This window comes from Daphnia pulex, chromosome 11 (genome assembly GCF_021134715.1).
Source record: "Daphnia pulex isolate KAP4 chromosome 11, ASM2113471v1".
Lineage (NCBI taxonomy): Eukaryota > Metazoa > Arthropoda > Branchiopoda > Diplostraca > Daphniidae > Daphnia > Daphnia pulex.
Genome location: NC_060027.1, coordinates 564,104 through 579,983, shown reverse-complemented (window position 1 = coordinate 579,983; position 15,880 = coordinate 564,104). Strand labels below are relative to the sequence as shown.

Here is a 15,880-nt window from a genome sequence, read left to right as displayed (position 1 = left end):
ACGTGTTTTGTGAAAGTAAACAAAATGTGGGACATTAACCTACAAACAGGCGTAAAGTAAAACGACTCAACACTGTTTGCAGTGTACAGATAGTACACGCGTAGAAACGACGGTTGAACAAATAATCCCCCTACTACTGTTTGCTGCAGGAGATTCAATATTAAATAGCTAATAGGATTTTACTCTTGACTGCACAAGGAAAATACTGAAAAAAACCCAGTAATTTATGTCCGTTTGTCTCGTCCCAATTCACCTGTGTGTCTTGCATCGTATAAACCGTGACGCATACCAAAGTACACAGACGTGTGCACAATATACGTAGTTTATGGCGCTCGGTGAAACTTATTTACCTGAATTGCGGTTGTTGTCTCAATGAATTATATTTTAAAAGTATTGAAATAAATGCGATTTAATGAGACGCAGCCATTTAAAACCATACAAAACTCGAATTAAAATTATTTGAAATGATATGACAAGAAATAAGCTCGGATGAGGACTTGCAGAGGCAAGTCCGCAGGACTCGGGAGATAAATAGGCGACACGGTTTTTTATCTGTATTGCCTTGATTGTCTATTATCGAAGATTCAACATGTCAAACGATCAATCAAACTCCAGCGACGAGTCGGCCAATGAAAATCTGAATCCCGTTTCCAACATGGAGGATAACGACGAACCGACTGCTCACGTAATAACCGACGATGAATCAGCTGAAATGGCAAATCCCACGTCCAGCCTTTCAACTGACGATCTACCTGACGATCTACCTGCTGTGAATGACCCGACGGTGAATGATGAACCTGCCATTCCCTCCGGAAGTTCCGGTCCCCAACACCAACCGATGAATTACGACCACGGTGAATGCGCCATTTGCATGAGTCCCCAAACGGACAAATCACGACTCGATTGCGGCCACGTCTTTTGTTTCGACTGTCTGGTCAGCTGGTGCCGCGTCAAGTTGGAGTGCCCGACATGCAGGCAACCGTTCAGCCAATTCGTTCACAACATCACTTCGGGATCGTCCCAGGGCGAAGTTTTCACACCCGTCCGTCCTCCCGCACCACCAAGACGGAGAATGGTATTTCGTGCTTTTTCGGTGTACGATGGAAGTCGTTGGGTCACCTTGAACGATGGAAATGGTGGGTTACCCTTGAACGATGAAGCCTTCCACCGATTCATGGTGGCAATGTTATTTCCTGGAATCAATCTGCTCAGTACCGATGATCAGCCCGACCCACCCAACGATCCTTCCAACGACTTGGACTAAACGTTTCGAATCATTTCCCTGACATTTTTACGAGACATTCAATTTCAATATCAATTCATTCGGAAATACAAAATAAAATCAAGTTCTCATTTGTCTTCTTATTTTTAAAACAAAACACATTGACACTAATTGAAACACATTTTGCGGGTATACATTTTGATTTGTGTTTTTAAAAGAAATTTTTATAAATAGTAAATTGCATATACAAAGACAGTTTAAACGATGTCGTCGGTAACCATCGAGTGATCGAACCGTCCAGCGTTCAACTGAAGCGGATACGGCGGTCTAAGCGGAGCCAATCCAACGCTTTCCCTGTTATTAGCGCTGTGAATTTTAGTGTATATCGACCGAGTTATTCATTTCATTATTTTACCAGATCAAAAACTTATTAGAGAAAAGTAATATACAAGACACAAACCTGTTTAGTAAGCTGAATTTCGACTGGATTGCTGCTGGTTGAATGAGACCCGTTGGTCCGCAGACCACTCCGGTGGGAGCAACATTAGTCACACGAGATTGCTGGACTCCTAGAAATGAAACGATGCGTTTAGATTCAATCAGGAATAATAAAAATGAGATGAATATAGTACCTAGAATGTGGCGGATGCCATAACGAGAGGCAGTCGCTTGATGGCCGACATTTTCCGTGTAAATCGGTTGGGGTCGACAACTATTGGACGTCAGGGTCAAGAAAATACCAACCACTAGTATGGCGAATATGGCGATACCGAACCTAGATACCATCCAGTCGTTAATTTCAATTCAATTAAACATCTACAAACTGTTGATTTTTACCAAAAGTACCACTGCGACCAAATGCTGTTGGCCGACGAAATCATGGGGCAGCATCCCCGTCCGCAACACAGCTCCGTTTCAGCTTTGCACCTGTATGGATCGATAAAAATAAAAATTTTAAAAACTCGTGAATCAGTTGATTTGTTGTTGTTCAAGTTCCCGACTTGTAAACGAAAGTTGCATTGCCATCGTAGATTGTACAGAAGAAGATTTGCGACATGGCGTCATCCACTTTTGAGGTTTTCAACTTGGCGTCTGGTGCTTTGGTTGGGTCTGTTTGGCGTCAAAGTCGGTCAACTACTGAAAGAATAGGATTGAAAGTTCTCCGGGAATGTACTCACTGTATACATATACCTGTACTAGAGCGTGCTCTGATCTTTATTGATTGAAAACCTTTGTGCTTGGCTGATGTGCGCTGACGTATCGACTACCAAGAGGCCGCAATCTAGTTGACCATTTCGATCAGTATAGCAGGTTGGAAGATGAATTTTTTATCGGAGACATCCTCCCTCCCCTCCTCCTGTCCAGATATATCGTCGACGTCATTGATCGCCTTTCGGGTTGTATTGGATCAAACTCGGCGCTGTTGGTTACTCAGTCTGTCGCAACAACGGCAGCTGCTCCTGGCCACCAACGTCACCGATCCACATTTAGAAAAACATCGAAAAACCTATTAAAAACGTTATAGACCTTCGGTTGTTCAGGTGGGCAGAGATTCGATCAACTCAACCGACTGGAACACATTCTAGACATCTTGGGAGAATTCTGTATTCAATCAGAAAACCATTCGAGACAGAATGTTTTTTAAAAAATAGGAGTGAAGCAGGTGTAGCCAGGCCAGCAGGTGACATGTGAAAATGAGCCGAGAGAGTACAATTTAAGTCATTTAATAGAATATCAAAAAATGGTCATCATATCATCAATCGCATTACGGATAAAACAAACGCACAGAAATGAGAAATATCACGTTCATATAAATATATAAGACACTTCTTTGTTTGAAATACTGCTGGTGGTAAAAAAGTTAAAGAAAACTGAATTCAAATAGATTGGGTAGTTTGAAGGCAGTTGGAGCGTGACCGAACGGAAAGGAAATCAAACAAAAGGGAACGGCCGACACAAGTCGACACGATTTTCATTGTCGCTTTTTATTTTGTGAAAAAGTCGCCGTTGTTTCTTTTTTGCATTGCGGGGGTGAGAAAAACAATTGAACGCGACGCTGTCTAACAAGACCTGTCGCCAAGTCAATCGTCATTGAAAAAAGATTCTTTTCTTACCGGGAAAATGGGCAAGAAAAAAGGTTTAACTGTAGCGCCATGAAATTGTTGACGGCCAGTCGACCGTGATCTGTTTTTAAAAATATGCCATTCTAAAAATTCTACTCAAAATATATATCAAGGCTATAAATTTTTATCATTAAAAGAAAAAAAAGTGGATGGAAGAGTTACAAGGCGGATCAATACCATCCGTACATGGATGCTGTGAATGCAGAGTGGTTGAGATGGTGATGAGACATGGCGTGCGGATGAGCCATCGGCGTCCGATTGCCGTTGCTGAAAGATGCAACAGCGGAAGTTGGGTTGGTAGCCGGCATCATCATGGAAGCTTGTTGCTGGACCGCAGCCTGGTGCTGGTGTTGTTGGTGCTGATACCAATTGCTACTCTCTTGCGGAGTGTACGGGTAGTTCATCATCGTATTGGCCATCTGCAAAATGAAGATAAGAAATCGACGGTATTGATTATGTTCACAAAATAATTTGAAAGACGTATGCAAATTTACCTGGTGGTGGGAGGCCAGAGAAGTGACGTAAGGATTGTTGGATGGTAGAGAAGGCGAAGCGGCCGGAGCTGCAGCGGCGAAGGCGGGCGGAACCGAGTAGAGCGGCTGTTGGTGGACAGCCGAAGGCACTTCAGTGCTGTTGGCCGTCATAGAGTGATGGTGATGGATGGTATCGTGCGGATGCTGTTGGTAAGGAGAAGAGGCCGCATTCGGCAGACCCATTCCGGTCGAGCCGATATTGGCGGACATCATCATTCCGGCGCCGCTGGTTGGGCTGATGCTGTTGGAATTCATCATTCCGCTGGAAGATGAAGCGGAAGCCGAACTGGAATACGACGGAGACGAGGATCCATTGCCGGATGAGGCTGATGAGGAAGACATTTGTTTGCGCAATCTAGCGCGTCGGTTGCTGAACCAAACTTGAATCCGAGCTTCCGTCAATTTGGTGCGCTGGGCCAGTTCCTCGCGGGTGTAAACGTCCGGATACTGGGTGCGGTCAAAGGCCTTTTCCAGCTCGTCCATCTGCTGGGCGGTGAAGGTAGTCCGGTGGCGGCGCTGCTTTCGCTTGAGTGGGATGCCCGGCTCCGAATCGCAGTCGGAACCCGATCCATCTTCATCCATTCCGTCGCCAGACGACGATGAAGATCCGTCGCCTGGATGGCTCATCATTCCGTAACTAATGCCCGAAACACCTGTTGAAATCAAACATTTGAATTGTTGTAATAATAATATCCAATCGACTAAACTCTAATTTCCCGCTCTTTTTTTGAATTATCATTTACAACAAAATCTGAATGCTGCCGTGTTACGTGTTAATTAATTAAAGGGTATTAAAGAAAAAAAATAGAAAGGGCTATAAGATCATCCGGAGGCCTTCAACAGGTGTTGAGCCTATTGGGAAATAATGAGGGTGCGTGCTGGGCTACTGTTGCGTCGGCGGTGGCGGCGGTACTTGCGCACGCCGTGCTTTCTTTTTACGACTGTAATTAAAGCCCTAGCCTCCCTAGACCACACCACCCATTGTTCCGTTGATAATCACTTACGGAAGTTACGTCAGACAACTCTACGTGTGTGTAATGTACAGAGCACCGCCGCTGATTAATAAATAAGGAGTTAGTTCTTCTAATATTTGACCCTCTTGTAATGATATACCCCAAACAGATTTCTTTGATTGCACCTTGTTAGACCCAGGGGTCAGCCCCAGGTAGATTTAATTAAAAGAAATATGTTTTATCTACCAATTCAACTGATTCTACAAATAATATTAGCTAATCTGGTACATAATAACCCGTTTGTTTTTCTTGTTTTTTTTTTAAATTTTATTTTAATTATTCAAATTGTTCTTTACCTGATGATTCGGATTTGTGATGGTCCTCGGAGGTGTCGCGCAGGTAGCGAGAAATGGCACTCACCGAAGGGGCTGTCGAGCGCTCGCAAAGTCCCTCCTTGATCAACCTGGAAGATAAACGACACATTTAATCATCCGCTCTATTGTTTAACACAGGTAGGCCAAACACTATAGGATAATACATACCTGTCTCTAATTTCCCAGGAAAAGATGCCGTGATTCTCCATGCGGTAAGCCTGGATGCGGCGCTGGATGTCTGGCTGGAGGCTGTGCTTGGGTCGGGCACCGCCAACGACTCCGGCCCGGATGCTTCCAGTCTCCTGGTAGCGATTGAGGATCTTGGAAACGCATCCGTGAGAGACGCGCAATTGCCTGGAAATGACGCAGGGACGGACGCCAGCGGCCGCCAGTTCGACAATCTTCAATCGGATGTGGTTGGGCAATGGACGTCCGTTGATGAAGACTCCGCCCAACTGATTAACACGTCCCTGACCTGTTGGTGTTTAATAAAAACAAAAAAATTTAAAGACAAATTCATTCCGATGGAAATAAGAAAGTTGAGCGCCAGACACCAAAAATTTAAAAAAAGTTGTCGAAGAAGAATAGAAAAAAGATTGTTGTTGTTGTTGACAACAACAGCCGTTCAGTTGTTTGTAACCACGAGCTATACGCTACTGCGTAACTGTTTGGTCCATCTTATTGTCAGTTTCCACTCGGCAGCTCGTCCAAGGAGCTAGGCATCAGGTGCCATCCGAGTCACAATGAACGTTCCCGCGTAGTACAATATCAAAAGCGGGGGGGCATTATCAACGACAGCGGCACGAGATCGACGCTGCTGGCTGACAGCAGCTCGACGGCGCCAGAATTATTCAGAACCAAAAACAATAGGAGCTCCCAAAAAACTGTCACGAACCATCGACCCTAACCAACGCCTTTTTTTTTTCTTTTCTTTCTTTCTTTTATTTCAACCGAAAATTTTTATTTCCATAGAAAGGCGAGATGCGCTGACGTCACGGCAAACTTTGCGCTCCTTCTCCGATTCAAAACGAGAATTTAAAAATCGCGCTCGACTGCACTTTTGCTTTTCTTTCTCGACACGAAAAACAATTGAGAAACATTTTCTCGATTGTTGGATACTATTCCACATTGATTCAAATGATTATGATTATGATTATAATGAAATCAAATGGTTGGGCAACAATACCTTGAAAGGGATAGCCGGTGGTGTAGGTGCAGGGTCTTGCCATGGTGTTGTTCATTCCGGTCAGCGTCATTTTTTTAAATTTTCTTCTTCTACGTACGAGAGTTGTAATATGAAATTCCTGAGGTGGCGATGGGGACGAGTGCTGGACAACTCGGGTCTCACACACACTCGAGTTGAAGACGACGAGTTGAAGCTGTGAGCAGCGGAGCACAACTGAAGAACTTTGCGAGTGTCCAACTGGTTTTTTCTCCCCACACACTTTCCAGTTAAAAATATGACCAGCACCCCGGCAAAGTTAAAAACAGGCAGCAGCTGCATGGTGGCTTCCTATTGGTTGGGACTTGGACGAGCAATAGACACGCCCACTGATGCCCTCCGTTTTTTTCCTTCTTCCAAGTTGAATCATTTTTCCTTTGGAATGATGAAAGCTTCCATCATCAGAGTCGTCTGCAGTGCTCATACTGCTGCCCATTATAGCCACCATCCGGTCAATTCACCATCCGTGTTCTATATCGAATCGCATTATATATGGGGAATCAATCGTTCGATTGGGACCCATCGACTCCTGAGCGTACCTCACTCAATACCAATCACAACTTTATTGGCGCAGATAACCTGAATTGAAATTTCATTAGTCTCTTTTTAAAAACATATCATTTGAACTCTTTTGAATTATTTTTTAAAACTGCAATTTCAATCGAATCAGACGGAAATTCAAGTTCAATTTGAATTTCTGTTCAAGTGTCATGAATTCAACTACAATTTCCGATCAAATTACAGTTAAAAATGGAATCAAGTTCAATTTGAAATTCTTTCAGGAATTTTGACAATCCAAGAATTTGAATTTAACTTTGTTTGAGTGCAGCTGGTCACGGCTAGACACACATTGAGTGAATAATAAAGCTTTCTGGTGGTGTATAACTAGATATTCTTCACGCTTCTCCTGTAGGTCGTCGTCATCTCAAGGAGTCACGGGTCTGTCCAACATTGTCTGTGCCCATGTGTGTCCGCAGAGGTAGTCACCTCGTGTGTGCATACATTCGAGGCCTTATTGAGCCATTACAAGTCGACTGATTGGGGGGGGGGGGCGACATTTGGACAATAGAACGGAGAGGTCCAGCCGAGACGGTCACGCGCTCTCTCTCTCCTGACATTCGAATCCAGCTCAGAAGTTTTCGAAATGATATTCAACTTGGAATTCTTTTCCCACGACCCTATGAGTTGCTGCCGGTAGTCCAAGTCAACTGATCGCCGCTCTTCTATCCTGGAAAAAAATGGGCCTGGATATATATTATCAGACAAATATTGGACGTGTCAATAGGAATGTTGAAGCGACAACTTCTGTTTCGCCTAGCTACCAATTTCCCTTCTCTATTCGATACGGGGGCATATAACCCGTGACCTTCTCTGCGCTGACTGGCCCATCCAAAGTATCCAGGGTCCCATATAGATATAACTCTTTTAAAGATGTTTTACAATGTTACGCTGGCTACCGGTGTCTATAAAGAAAGCCTCTGGAAATACAAGAGGAAGAAACTGGTTTTTCTTATTCGGTCGCCCGATCAGACACGCCGAAGAGAGAAACGGCAAAACAGTGGCCAGATTGTTTTACAACAAGCGACGCGATGAGAGGATATGGAAAGAGAGAGACGACGGGCACGGCACAGCCTCCAAGACAATCTCTCATAAAGTTCCAGCGGCCAGCCAAAGCTGCTTCCCACACCCTCCTGCCTTTTTGTGTGTGTGTAGTTTCGGTCTCGTCTTGTCGACTGGCCAGCCCAGGCAATGTCGTAAAACAAATGTGGAGCCTATAGGCCTGGCGCTGGCCGATATGGCCGTTTCTCTTCTCTCCTGAAAACCAGAAATTTTGTACATAAAAATCGAGTGTGTGTCTCATCTAACTGTTTTTCTTCTTCTCTCCGCTGGATGTGATGTGTGTAGTAGGCCTAGCTATCTTATGTTGGCTGTGCTGTGCATATGTCCGTCTGGACATCGTAAATGTCGACGGCTGGGCAGTTTTTCTCCAAGACGACTAAAAAAGGGGAGTTAAACCAATTGAATTCGAATCGCCACTGGTTTTTTTGAAACTAGGAATTGATAGACCAGTTGATCCGCCAGAACTGGACCTATTAACAGGTGGAGCCGTCAAGGAATGCGGAACAATTATTCCCGTTTATCCAAAATTGGGTAATATTTCACCTCCCCCAATCAAACGGACAGTTGTGATTCAAATGAATTCAAATGACGCAAGAAAAATTTGAAAAGAAGCCGGGGGGGACTCTAGTAAAAATATGAAACGCACACACAAATGTGTGCGGATATTCATGCGCATGTCGACGATGGTGTAATCCGATATCCGGCGGAGCTGCTGCTGCCCAGAAAAAGAAGAAAAAAAAGAGACGTGATGCCAAAAAAGTTGTGGCGGTGGCGGCGACCACTTTGGTGTTCTCACTTTTTTGGGTTGTGTTCGGATGGACGTGCTCTTTTGATTTTCCCATCCGATATCCCGACGGGTCAGCATCTGTTCACATTTTCTTTCTTTTTTTTTCATTTTTTTGCGCAAGTCAAAAAGGAAATTACGTCGCAGCCGTTAGAAGTTTGAAATTACGCGAGTTGTGCGGAATTTCAACCAACGACACCGCCAGCTCTGCAACTCTCCACCAACTGAAATAGTTGTTGTTGTTGTTATTCAGCGCCGTTTGACACCATTTCTTCCTAATTCGTCAGGATCCTGTTCGCGTTGGATTGCAACAGCTCCGCAAATAAATCCACTCGTCAACGGCGGCCGCTTTGAAAAATTCAAATTGATTTTTTCCTTTTTCCCCTTTTAAAAATGACCCGCCAAATTCGAATCGAATTTGTTATAGGCCTACACGACCACAATCTTATCCAAAGCGGCGGAATCGAAAAAAAGCGGATTAGGATTTGTTCGGTGTCAGTTGGACACGCCAAAAGTTACATATAGATACATGGGGGGACCCCCCGATAGGTAGGTGGTGTGGGCGTGGCTGGGCATATGTGAGTAAAGGTACCTACAAGAAAGAGAGGGGGGATGTGTGTTGCAACAACGAAAGTTAAAAAATAAGGGAGGTGTATATACATGGGCTTAGAAGTGAAACAAGAGGGCGGGGGGATAGAGCCAGAGGATTGATGATCAAAGGTGTGAGTGCAACTCGTGTTACCTGGGCAGCCGAGTTCTCTCCTACGGTGGCCATCAAAAAATTTGAGAGGGGAGAAACAAAAAAAGACCAAACGAATAGATCCAATTTCTCTTTATGTGTCTAATAGTAGTAGTAGTAACTATATATGCACTACTATTACTATACACACACACACATATACACACTCCCCCCCAGTCTTTTTGTTTCAATTAGCCGCCGTTTCCGGTGCGAGTTGCACCAGAGTGCCGCCACCGCCGTCGCTACTGGCGCGTAATTTATGAACTTGTTTCTTTGACTTGCGCGTTTTTTTTTTCAGAGTGCACGTACTACTACTACTCAGCTCTTTTATACTGTTATTACATGTACCCTCGCAATTTGATAAGAAGAGGAAAAAAAGATAAAAATAATTTTTGTAAAATATAAACCCAACGGCTCATCATTTTCAGGATTTAGTCCCATCATCCGACGGAAATAGTTTAGAAATTTTCTTTTTTTATTGTCGAAAAATTATTCGAGAATAAAAAATGAAAAGAACAAGAGAAACAGGATGAAGAATTGTCTGTCGAATAAAATAAACTTCTCCAAAAAAATACTAAAAGTCTGTCCTGCATGTGCAGTACATTCAATTTCCTTCGACATTTTTCCTACGAAAAAAATAAAAATCTCAAACAAAATAAAAGCCAAGAAGAAGAATTTTTTCTTTGTGTAAAATGACTGGACACACTGGCCAAGACAATTCTCTGCCGTATACACGGTAGCACTGTCTTATTGTGCGTGTTCGCAGGGGTAAAAATGCATCTAGATGAAAAATATGACGTTCAATAGTTTGATGCCCAGAAGGTTTCCGGCTTTCCGCCCAAACAAAAAAAATAAAAAAACATGAAATAATATTTTTTCGGTGGTTGTGGGCTGTTTGTTTCTGAATGACAATTCCAGGGAGTTGTGAGACTGGACCAGTTTCGACAACAGTGTTTAAATATTCCCCGGCGTTATGTATAATAACATGAACGTGTCTATTATTATAATAGACTCTGAGTAATAAAGCCGAAAATCAATTCATTGGAAATCGTCCAGTCACGGTGAACGATCAGATTTGTTTGTCAGCTCTGTGTGGAGAGAGAAAGAAAGAAAAAAAGACACAATTGAGAAAACTGTCTACTAATTCCGGCGAGAGAGAGAGAGCGCAAGGTGAAATAAAATATGAAACAACAAAAAACCCAAAAAATGTTTCTTCCCTTCATAATGAAACGGAGGGGCGAGTTTCATTGTCATCCGATCACAAACTCGCTCCCCACTGATCCCTTCGTCTTTTTACCAAAAATAATTCAACTGATATTCCCTCGGAATTCGACTGTTTTTAAAAAAAATAATAATAATCTACTGTCGCCATTTTTGCAATTAACTTTTCAATAGAAACGGAAAAAATAATGTTTACAAACAAAATAGTGCCGTTTCTTGTGTACACAAATAGTAGGCCTACATGTTTTTGTTGGTCGTCCAAGAGAATAACGGCGGGGAAATTCAAAAGTATCATCTCAAGACGATAGATGATTCCCATTACAAAAAGGAAAAAAAAAAAAAAAAAAAAAAGTTTCCAACAAAAGAAATGGAAAACAGAAGAGAAATTTCCCAACAGTTTCTAGATGTATCTTTTTCTTTTCTTTTCAAAAATAAAAAAATAGACAGAGACCACCTAGCGGTGACGGAGATGCGCTTGTTAGTGTGAAATACACACCTTTGCTTGTAGCCCAGGTAGCAGCTAGATATTCATACATCAAACTCTCTCTACTTTTTTTATTTTTTTTTTGCTCTTTTCCCATTTCCCTTTTGCGCGCTACTGCGCCCGCTGACAGGACAACATTCGCCAACTGGAACACAGCGGTTGGGGGGAGTAAAAAAAAATATTCCGTCCCTGATAGGAAAAAAAAAATCTGCCCAGTTATTAGAAGATGTACATACAATAAATCAGCCGTCCTCTGCAACTTCCGAAACCTATATTTTTCCGATTTTTATTGCATTATTTTCGCAACGTTGCAGATTGTTTTTTTCCATTCACAAAAAAAAATTGGTTTATTATTCTGTGTCGGCATAAATATAATACTAAAGATTTATACAATTGGCGTTCCATTGTATACATCCGTCTGGTCTACTATTTCATTCTTGTTTTTCAGACGTCGCAACATTGCAAAAATCTTATGGAGGATATAGCAGGGGGGCAAATAAAAACAAGGGGCCCAATAAAAGAAAAAAAAACAAGCCAATTTTTACAAGCCTTCAATTTCGCCTTTAAAAAATAAAAATTTCAGTTTCACTTTTCAGTTTTTTGGCTGGGTGTTATACCGGCCTTTTGCCAAAGGTGCACCTTTTTTTGCGCCCCCCTTACTTTTTTATTTTACAACCTAAGTTGGCCCTTTTTTTCTTTTATTAGATTGCAAAAGTATTTGGCAAACAACCGCCAATATATAGAAAATGTTTCGCCAAAATGTCGCGGGCCCATTTTATTGGCGTAGATTTTTATATAGGCGCAGACGGCGCGGGTACAACGGTACACCATAGAGCACGTGCTCTCCTATCTGTGCACTGTGCACCGCTATCTTTATTTTATTAAGAACCGTTGAATATCTCTCCAAGAGAAATTCTCGATGAAAAATAAAAAAGTCCAGTGTGACCTGATTTTAAAAAAAAAGTTAAAACTCATAACGTCCAGTTGATCGAGAGAACGTGCCCGTTATGTCCCCAATCTCTACGCTGTTGTTACCGACTCGATGTCATAGTAGAGCGCAATGGCTTTATTGCATCGCTCAAATGGGCAACCTTATAACATCCAATTTGGAATCCTAGCTATCGGAAATGGTTATTATTATGAATTCAACAAGGACCAGCAGAGACGCAGGGTTTTTTCAAGCCTATATAAATTCGAGGACGAAAGTTATCGGGGCTGGATATATGGAATCACTTTCCATATGATGCCGGCACACATAAACCTTATTGAAAAATATTAGACCTGTTGGGCAAGCATCTTTTTATCCCCCTGGACAACAAAAAAAAAAAAAATAATTTTATGGATAAGATGACGGAAGGTTATAAGGACGAAAAAATCTCTTGTGTTGCCGCCTCTTGTTCGAATGTCTTTTCTAGGAAGGGGGACGCTGGAAAAATATTAAGACATAAAAGTCATCGATAACACGAGAGGGGCCTATGCTGGGGCTAAAAGTGAAGAGGCCGCTCTACACAAGGAAAAGAAATAAGGGAGAGAGAGAGTTGCGAGTTGGATGCCCAGTGTAGTGGTGGTGGGTTGTAAAAAATAAAAACGACGCGGAGGAAACCTGAACCGACGATATGGCATGGGCCACAATAAACACGGAATGGACACATATATCCTCCGCTTTTTTTCTTCTAATTCCACTTGGAAAGTCGAGAAGAAGAAAACAATAACAAGAGAGCCTGGCCAGAAAGCTTTCTGGAACGCTACTGTTTCTCAACTTTGACCTGTTTCTTGGGGGTTGGCTGGGCCTTTATAAAAATATAAAAAAGGTTATACCCTGGGTGTAGTAGACCCTCCTTAGATGAAAATGAGGTAAGATGAAGCCTGAAATCGACTGGAGGAGAGAGTCCTCGCACAGCCTCTCCGAGAAGAAAGAAGGCGAACCGGTAGCTAAATGGTTTTTTTGTTTTATGATCACAGCAACTAGAAGATGGGCAGAGCGGGGCCCTTTTCCCGTCGGGACAGCAGCAGCAGCAACAGCAACTGGGAAGGAAAAGAAGAAAAAGTTTAAGTCTAAGGGGAAAAATGAAATGGCTTCATTGCTCCTGTCTTTCACCTCATTCTTATTCTATAATAGCCTTTTTTTTCTTTCTTCTTTCTCTCCGGGGTTGTGTGTTCCTTTTTTTATTATATTTCTCCAACCTAAGAAAGAAAAAAAAGGAAAAGTTATATACCAGCCAGTAGCTTTTGGATGCTGAGAGAGCGTGAGAAAACCAGTCCAGAAGAAGAAGAAGAAGCTTGTCAACACGTTTAAACTTCTTTTCTTGTGCCGCTGACCATTTCTAGGCCCCTCCTTATTGTCCCTTTTATTCCTGTTAAACCCAGAAGCCTTTTCTTATTATTCTATATATCTCTAGTACTGGATTTTATATAGCCCCTTTTATAGCTGAAAAACGTTTTCGATTGCTGGCGATCCTTATGACCTCAAAATTTCGTCTAATGGGAACGAATACGTGTGTCATATTTATGGGAGAATGGACTGGGAAAATTGAAGTCAGATTTCGACTACGTTACACACACAGTGATTGCCGTGCAAGTTATCACATTCGACATGGAGATGGACAGCACACCATTTAATAATTCCGGATGGAACATTTTTGGGCATTTCCAGAGTATTTGACACGCCCCGTTGGTGTTTTGGCGATTCGGTTGGACGGAGGACAACAAACGAAAATGAATAATAATAACTTGCATCACATAGTGGGCATTAGTGAAAGTATACAGCCTCACCTATTTTTCTTGAGCGTTAACACAAAAGTGTCCAGCAGTTTAAATAATAAAAAACATCTTAACAAAATATTTCCTTTTTGTTTGGTGGACACAATTTTGAGTCGAATGACAATAACACGGACGGTGTCATTCAAAACAATGGAGACTGGCGTATAAAAAAAGAATGATTTCAAAATTGATATTCACATGGAAGTCTGAAAAACAAAAAATCTTGAAAGTGGAAATCCTGTCGTTACGTTCTGATACTTTTCGACGAATTGATTGAATTTTAGGTCAATTTAAAAAACGGAAAGATATGGCATACAACGGCTAACCCAATTTTTCAAATCAAACACACAAATAAAACGATGTGGAGGACTTACCCACAAAAGTATCCAGAATGATCATCCATCACCACGTGATTAAAAAATGGCGCGAAAACGAGCGACATAATGAAGGACCTCCTCCATCAAAAACAACAACGACAATGAGTGTGTCTCCGAATCAACCGGAACTGCGTTGCAATTTCAACAACGATTAAATTATTAATTTGTTTTTCAAAGAGATAAATACCACACAAATTGTTTGATTAAAATTCCTTTTTTTATTATTAGTTTAGTTATTTATTAGTTGCCATTTTCCCATCAACTTTTTTCTTTCTCTCACCTCTCCTTTTCCACGTTGCCAAACGAGTGAACGATCACGACGAGTTGAATTTCAATGGATTTGTAATTAATTCACAATCATGAAATTATGATCAGTAAATTAAAGCATTCTATTGAAAATTTATTTGTAAAATTAATTTTTGGGGGAAAATAAAAATTTCATTGGAATGGCAACAGAGCTCCTTCTAATTTGAATTGTCGAAATTGGCTAGAGCTATTGTAGCTACTCCACAGTCCACACTTTAACCCGATCAAATTCAATTCGATCTCATATCTACTATCCCGGACAAGATTGAATGACTATGTAATAGCCGGTCGCTAATGTGACGTAATGCGTACCGAATCCTCTGCTTTCATGCCAAAGGCTGGCGCTGACTATGAGGGTTCGTGGTGGTGGTGGTGATCGCGTGATGCGCACAAAATCGATCCTTTTTCACGCGCTCAATTTCGGGGTCTACTACTACTAGACATTTTCGTCGAGCTGACGGATTGGTTCCAGCAGCTCGCCCCGATATGATATCCAAGTCTCATCTTAGCTGCTCGGTGATGAATTCCTTCTACACGGACACGGCCGTCTTCGTCGCGCATTGCAGGTGGGAAAAACGGACGGAAAAAGAGCGTTACTTATCTATCTCTCCAGTCCTTGTATATCATAGCGAGAAAAAAAACAATAGGCACCCAAAATAATACAAGAAGCAACTGCCACACACCACCGAAAAAGTTGTAACATTTCTCATATTCTACAAGGTGAAATAGACTCGGAGAAAATAAAGAAGAAGAGATAGAGCGTAGCTCATTGCAATTAAAATGGCACTTTAAACCGCTCACGTACTACACTACATAAGGGAGGGGGGGGGGGGAGAAGGTTCCGCCTTTTTGGCTTTTCTCTCTCTGTGAAATGTCAGTTTGAGCTACAGCAGTAGCAGCAGCAGCTGTGTGTATTAGAATCTATATTTATATACGTGTGTGTGTTTGATGGTTTCTTTTTTTTTTCCATGACGGATCGGCGGGGAAAAATATTAGAGCGGCCCACCTATAGATATGCGCCCACTGTCGTCTATATGGATGCGCTAGCACTGCTGGAGACCGCCGGAACACATATCATGGGCCACATGACTGTACACAAGAGAGAGAGAGGTATATATCTATGAGAGTTGATTGCGTCACGCCCTGTCATATTTCTCTCTCT

At 42.1% G+C, this 15,880-nt stretch overlaps 2 protein-coding genes across 4 annotated transcripts; one reads left to right on the top strand and one right to left on the bottom strand.

The window, feature by feature from the left end:
- The first annotated feature begins 589 nt into the window (after positions 1-589).
- Positions 590-1,264, top strand: LOC124207623 (RING-H2 finger protein ATL64-like). Its single transcript, XM_046605195.1, has one exon. The coding sequence runs from the start codon at positions 590-592 to the stop codon at positions 1,262-1,264; it is 675 nt and encodes a 224-aa protein (XP_046461151.1).
- A 78-nt stretch (positions 1,265-1,342) lies between these two features.
- Positions 1,343-14,544, bottom strand: LOC124207260 (protein gooseberry-like). 3 transcript variants are annotated; one of them, XM_046604634.1, is made up of 13 exons: positions 14,410-14,529; positions 13,374-13,459; positions 13,094-13,300; positions 6,967-7,006; positions 6,392-6,898; positions 5,374-5,680; positions 5,188-5,294; positions 3,840-4,531; positions 2,224-3,764; positions 2,060-2,149; positions 1,855-1,997; positions 1,683-1,791; positions 1,343-1,588 (listed from the first exon to the last, which is right to left on the bottom strand). In XM_046604634.1, the coding sequence occupies exons 5-9, from the start codon at positions 6,459-6,461 to the stop codon at positions 3,516-3,518; spliced, it is 1,425 nt and encodes a 474-aa protein (XP_046460590.1). In that variant the 5' UTR covers positions 6,462-6,898; positions 6,967-7,006; positions 13,094-13,300; positions 13,374-13,459; positions 14,410-14,529; the 3' UTR covers positions 1,343-1,588; positions 1,683-1,791; positions 1,855-1,997; positions 2,060-2,149; positions 2,224-3,515. The 3 variants fall into 3 exon arrangements, with proteins under 3 accessions (XP_046460590.1, XP_046460588.1, XP_046460589.1); XM_046604632.1 differs by having other exon boundaries at positions 6,392-7,006; positions 14,410-14,544; XM_046604633.1 differs by having other exon boundaries at positions 1,343-1,576; positions 6,392-7,006.
- Between the last annotated feature and the right edge of the window lie 1,336 nt (positions 14,545-15,880).

Coding starts and splice junctions, on each gene's coding strand:
- LOC124207623 (XM_046605195.1), top strand. CDS start 590: ATGTCAAACGATCAATCAAACTCCAGCGACGAGTCGGCCAATGAAAAT.
- LOC124207260 (XM_046604632.1), bottom strand. CDS start 6,461: ATGACGCTGACCGGAATGAACAACACCATGGCAAGACCCTGCACCTAC. Junction 5,295..5,373: donor TCCTGGGAAATTAGAGACAG/GTATGTATTATC, acceptor TTTATCTTCCAG/GTTGATCAAGGAGGGACTTT. Junction 4,532..5,187: donor TCACAAATCCGAATCATCAG/GTAAAGAACAAT, acceptor TGATTTCAACAG/GTGTTTCGGGCATTAGTTAC.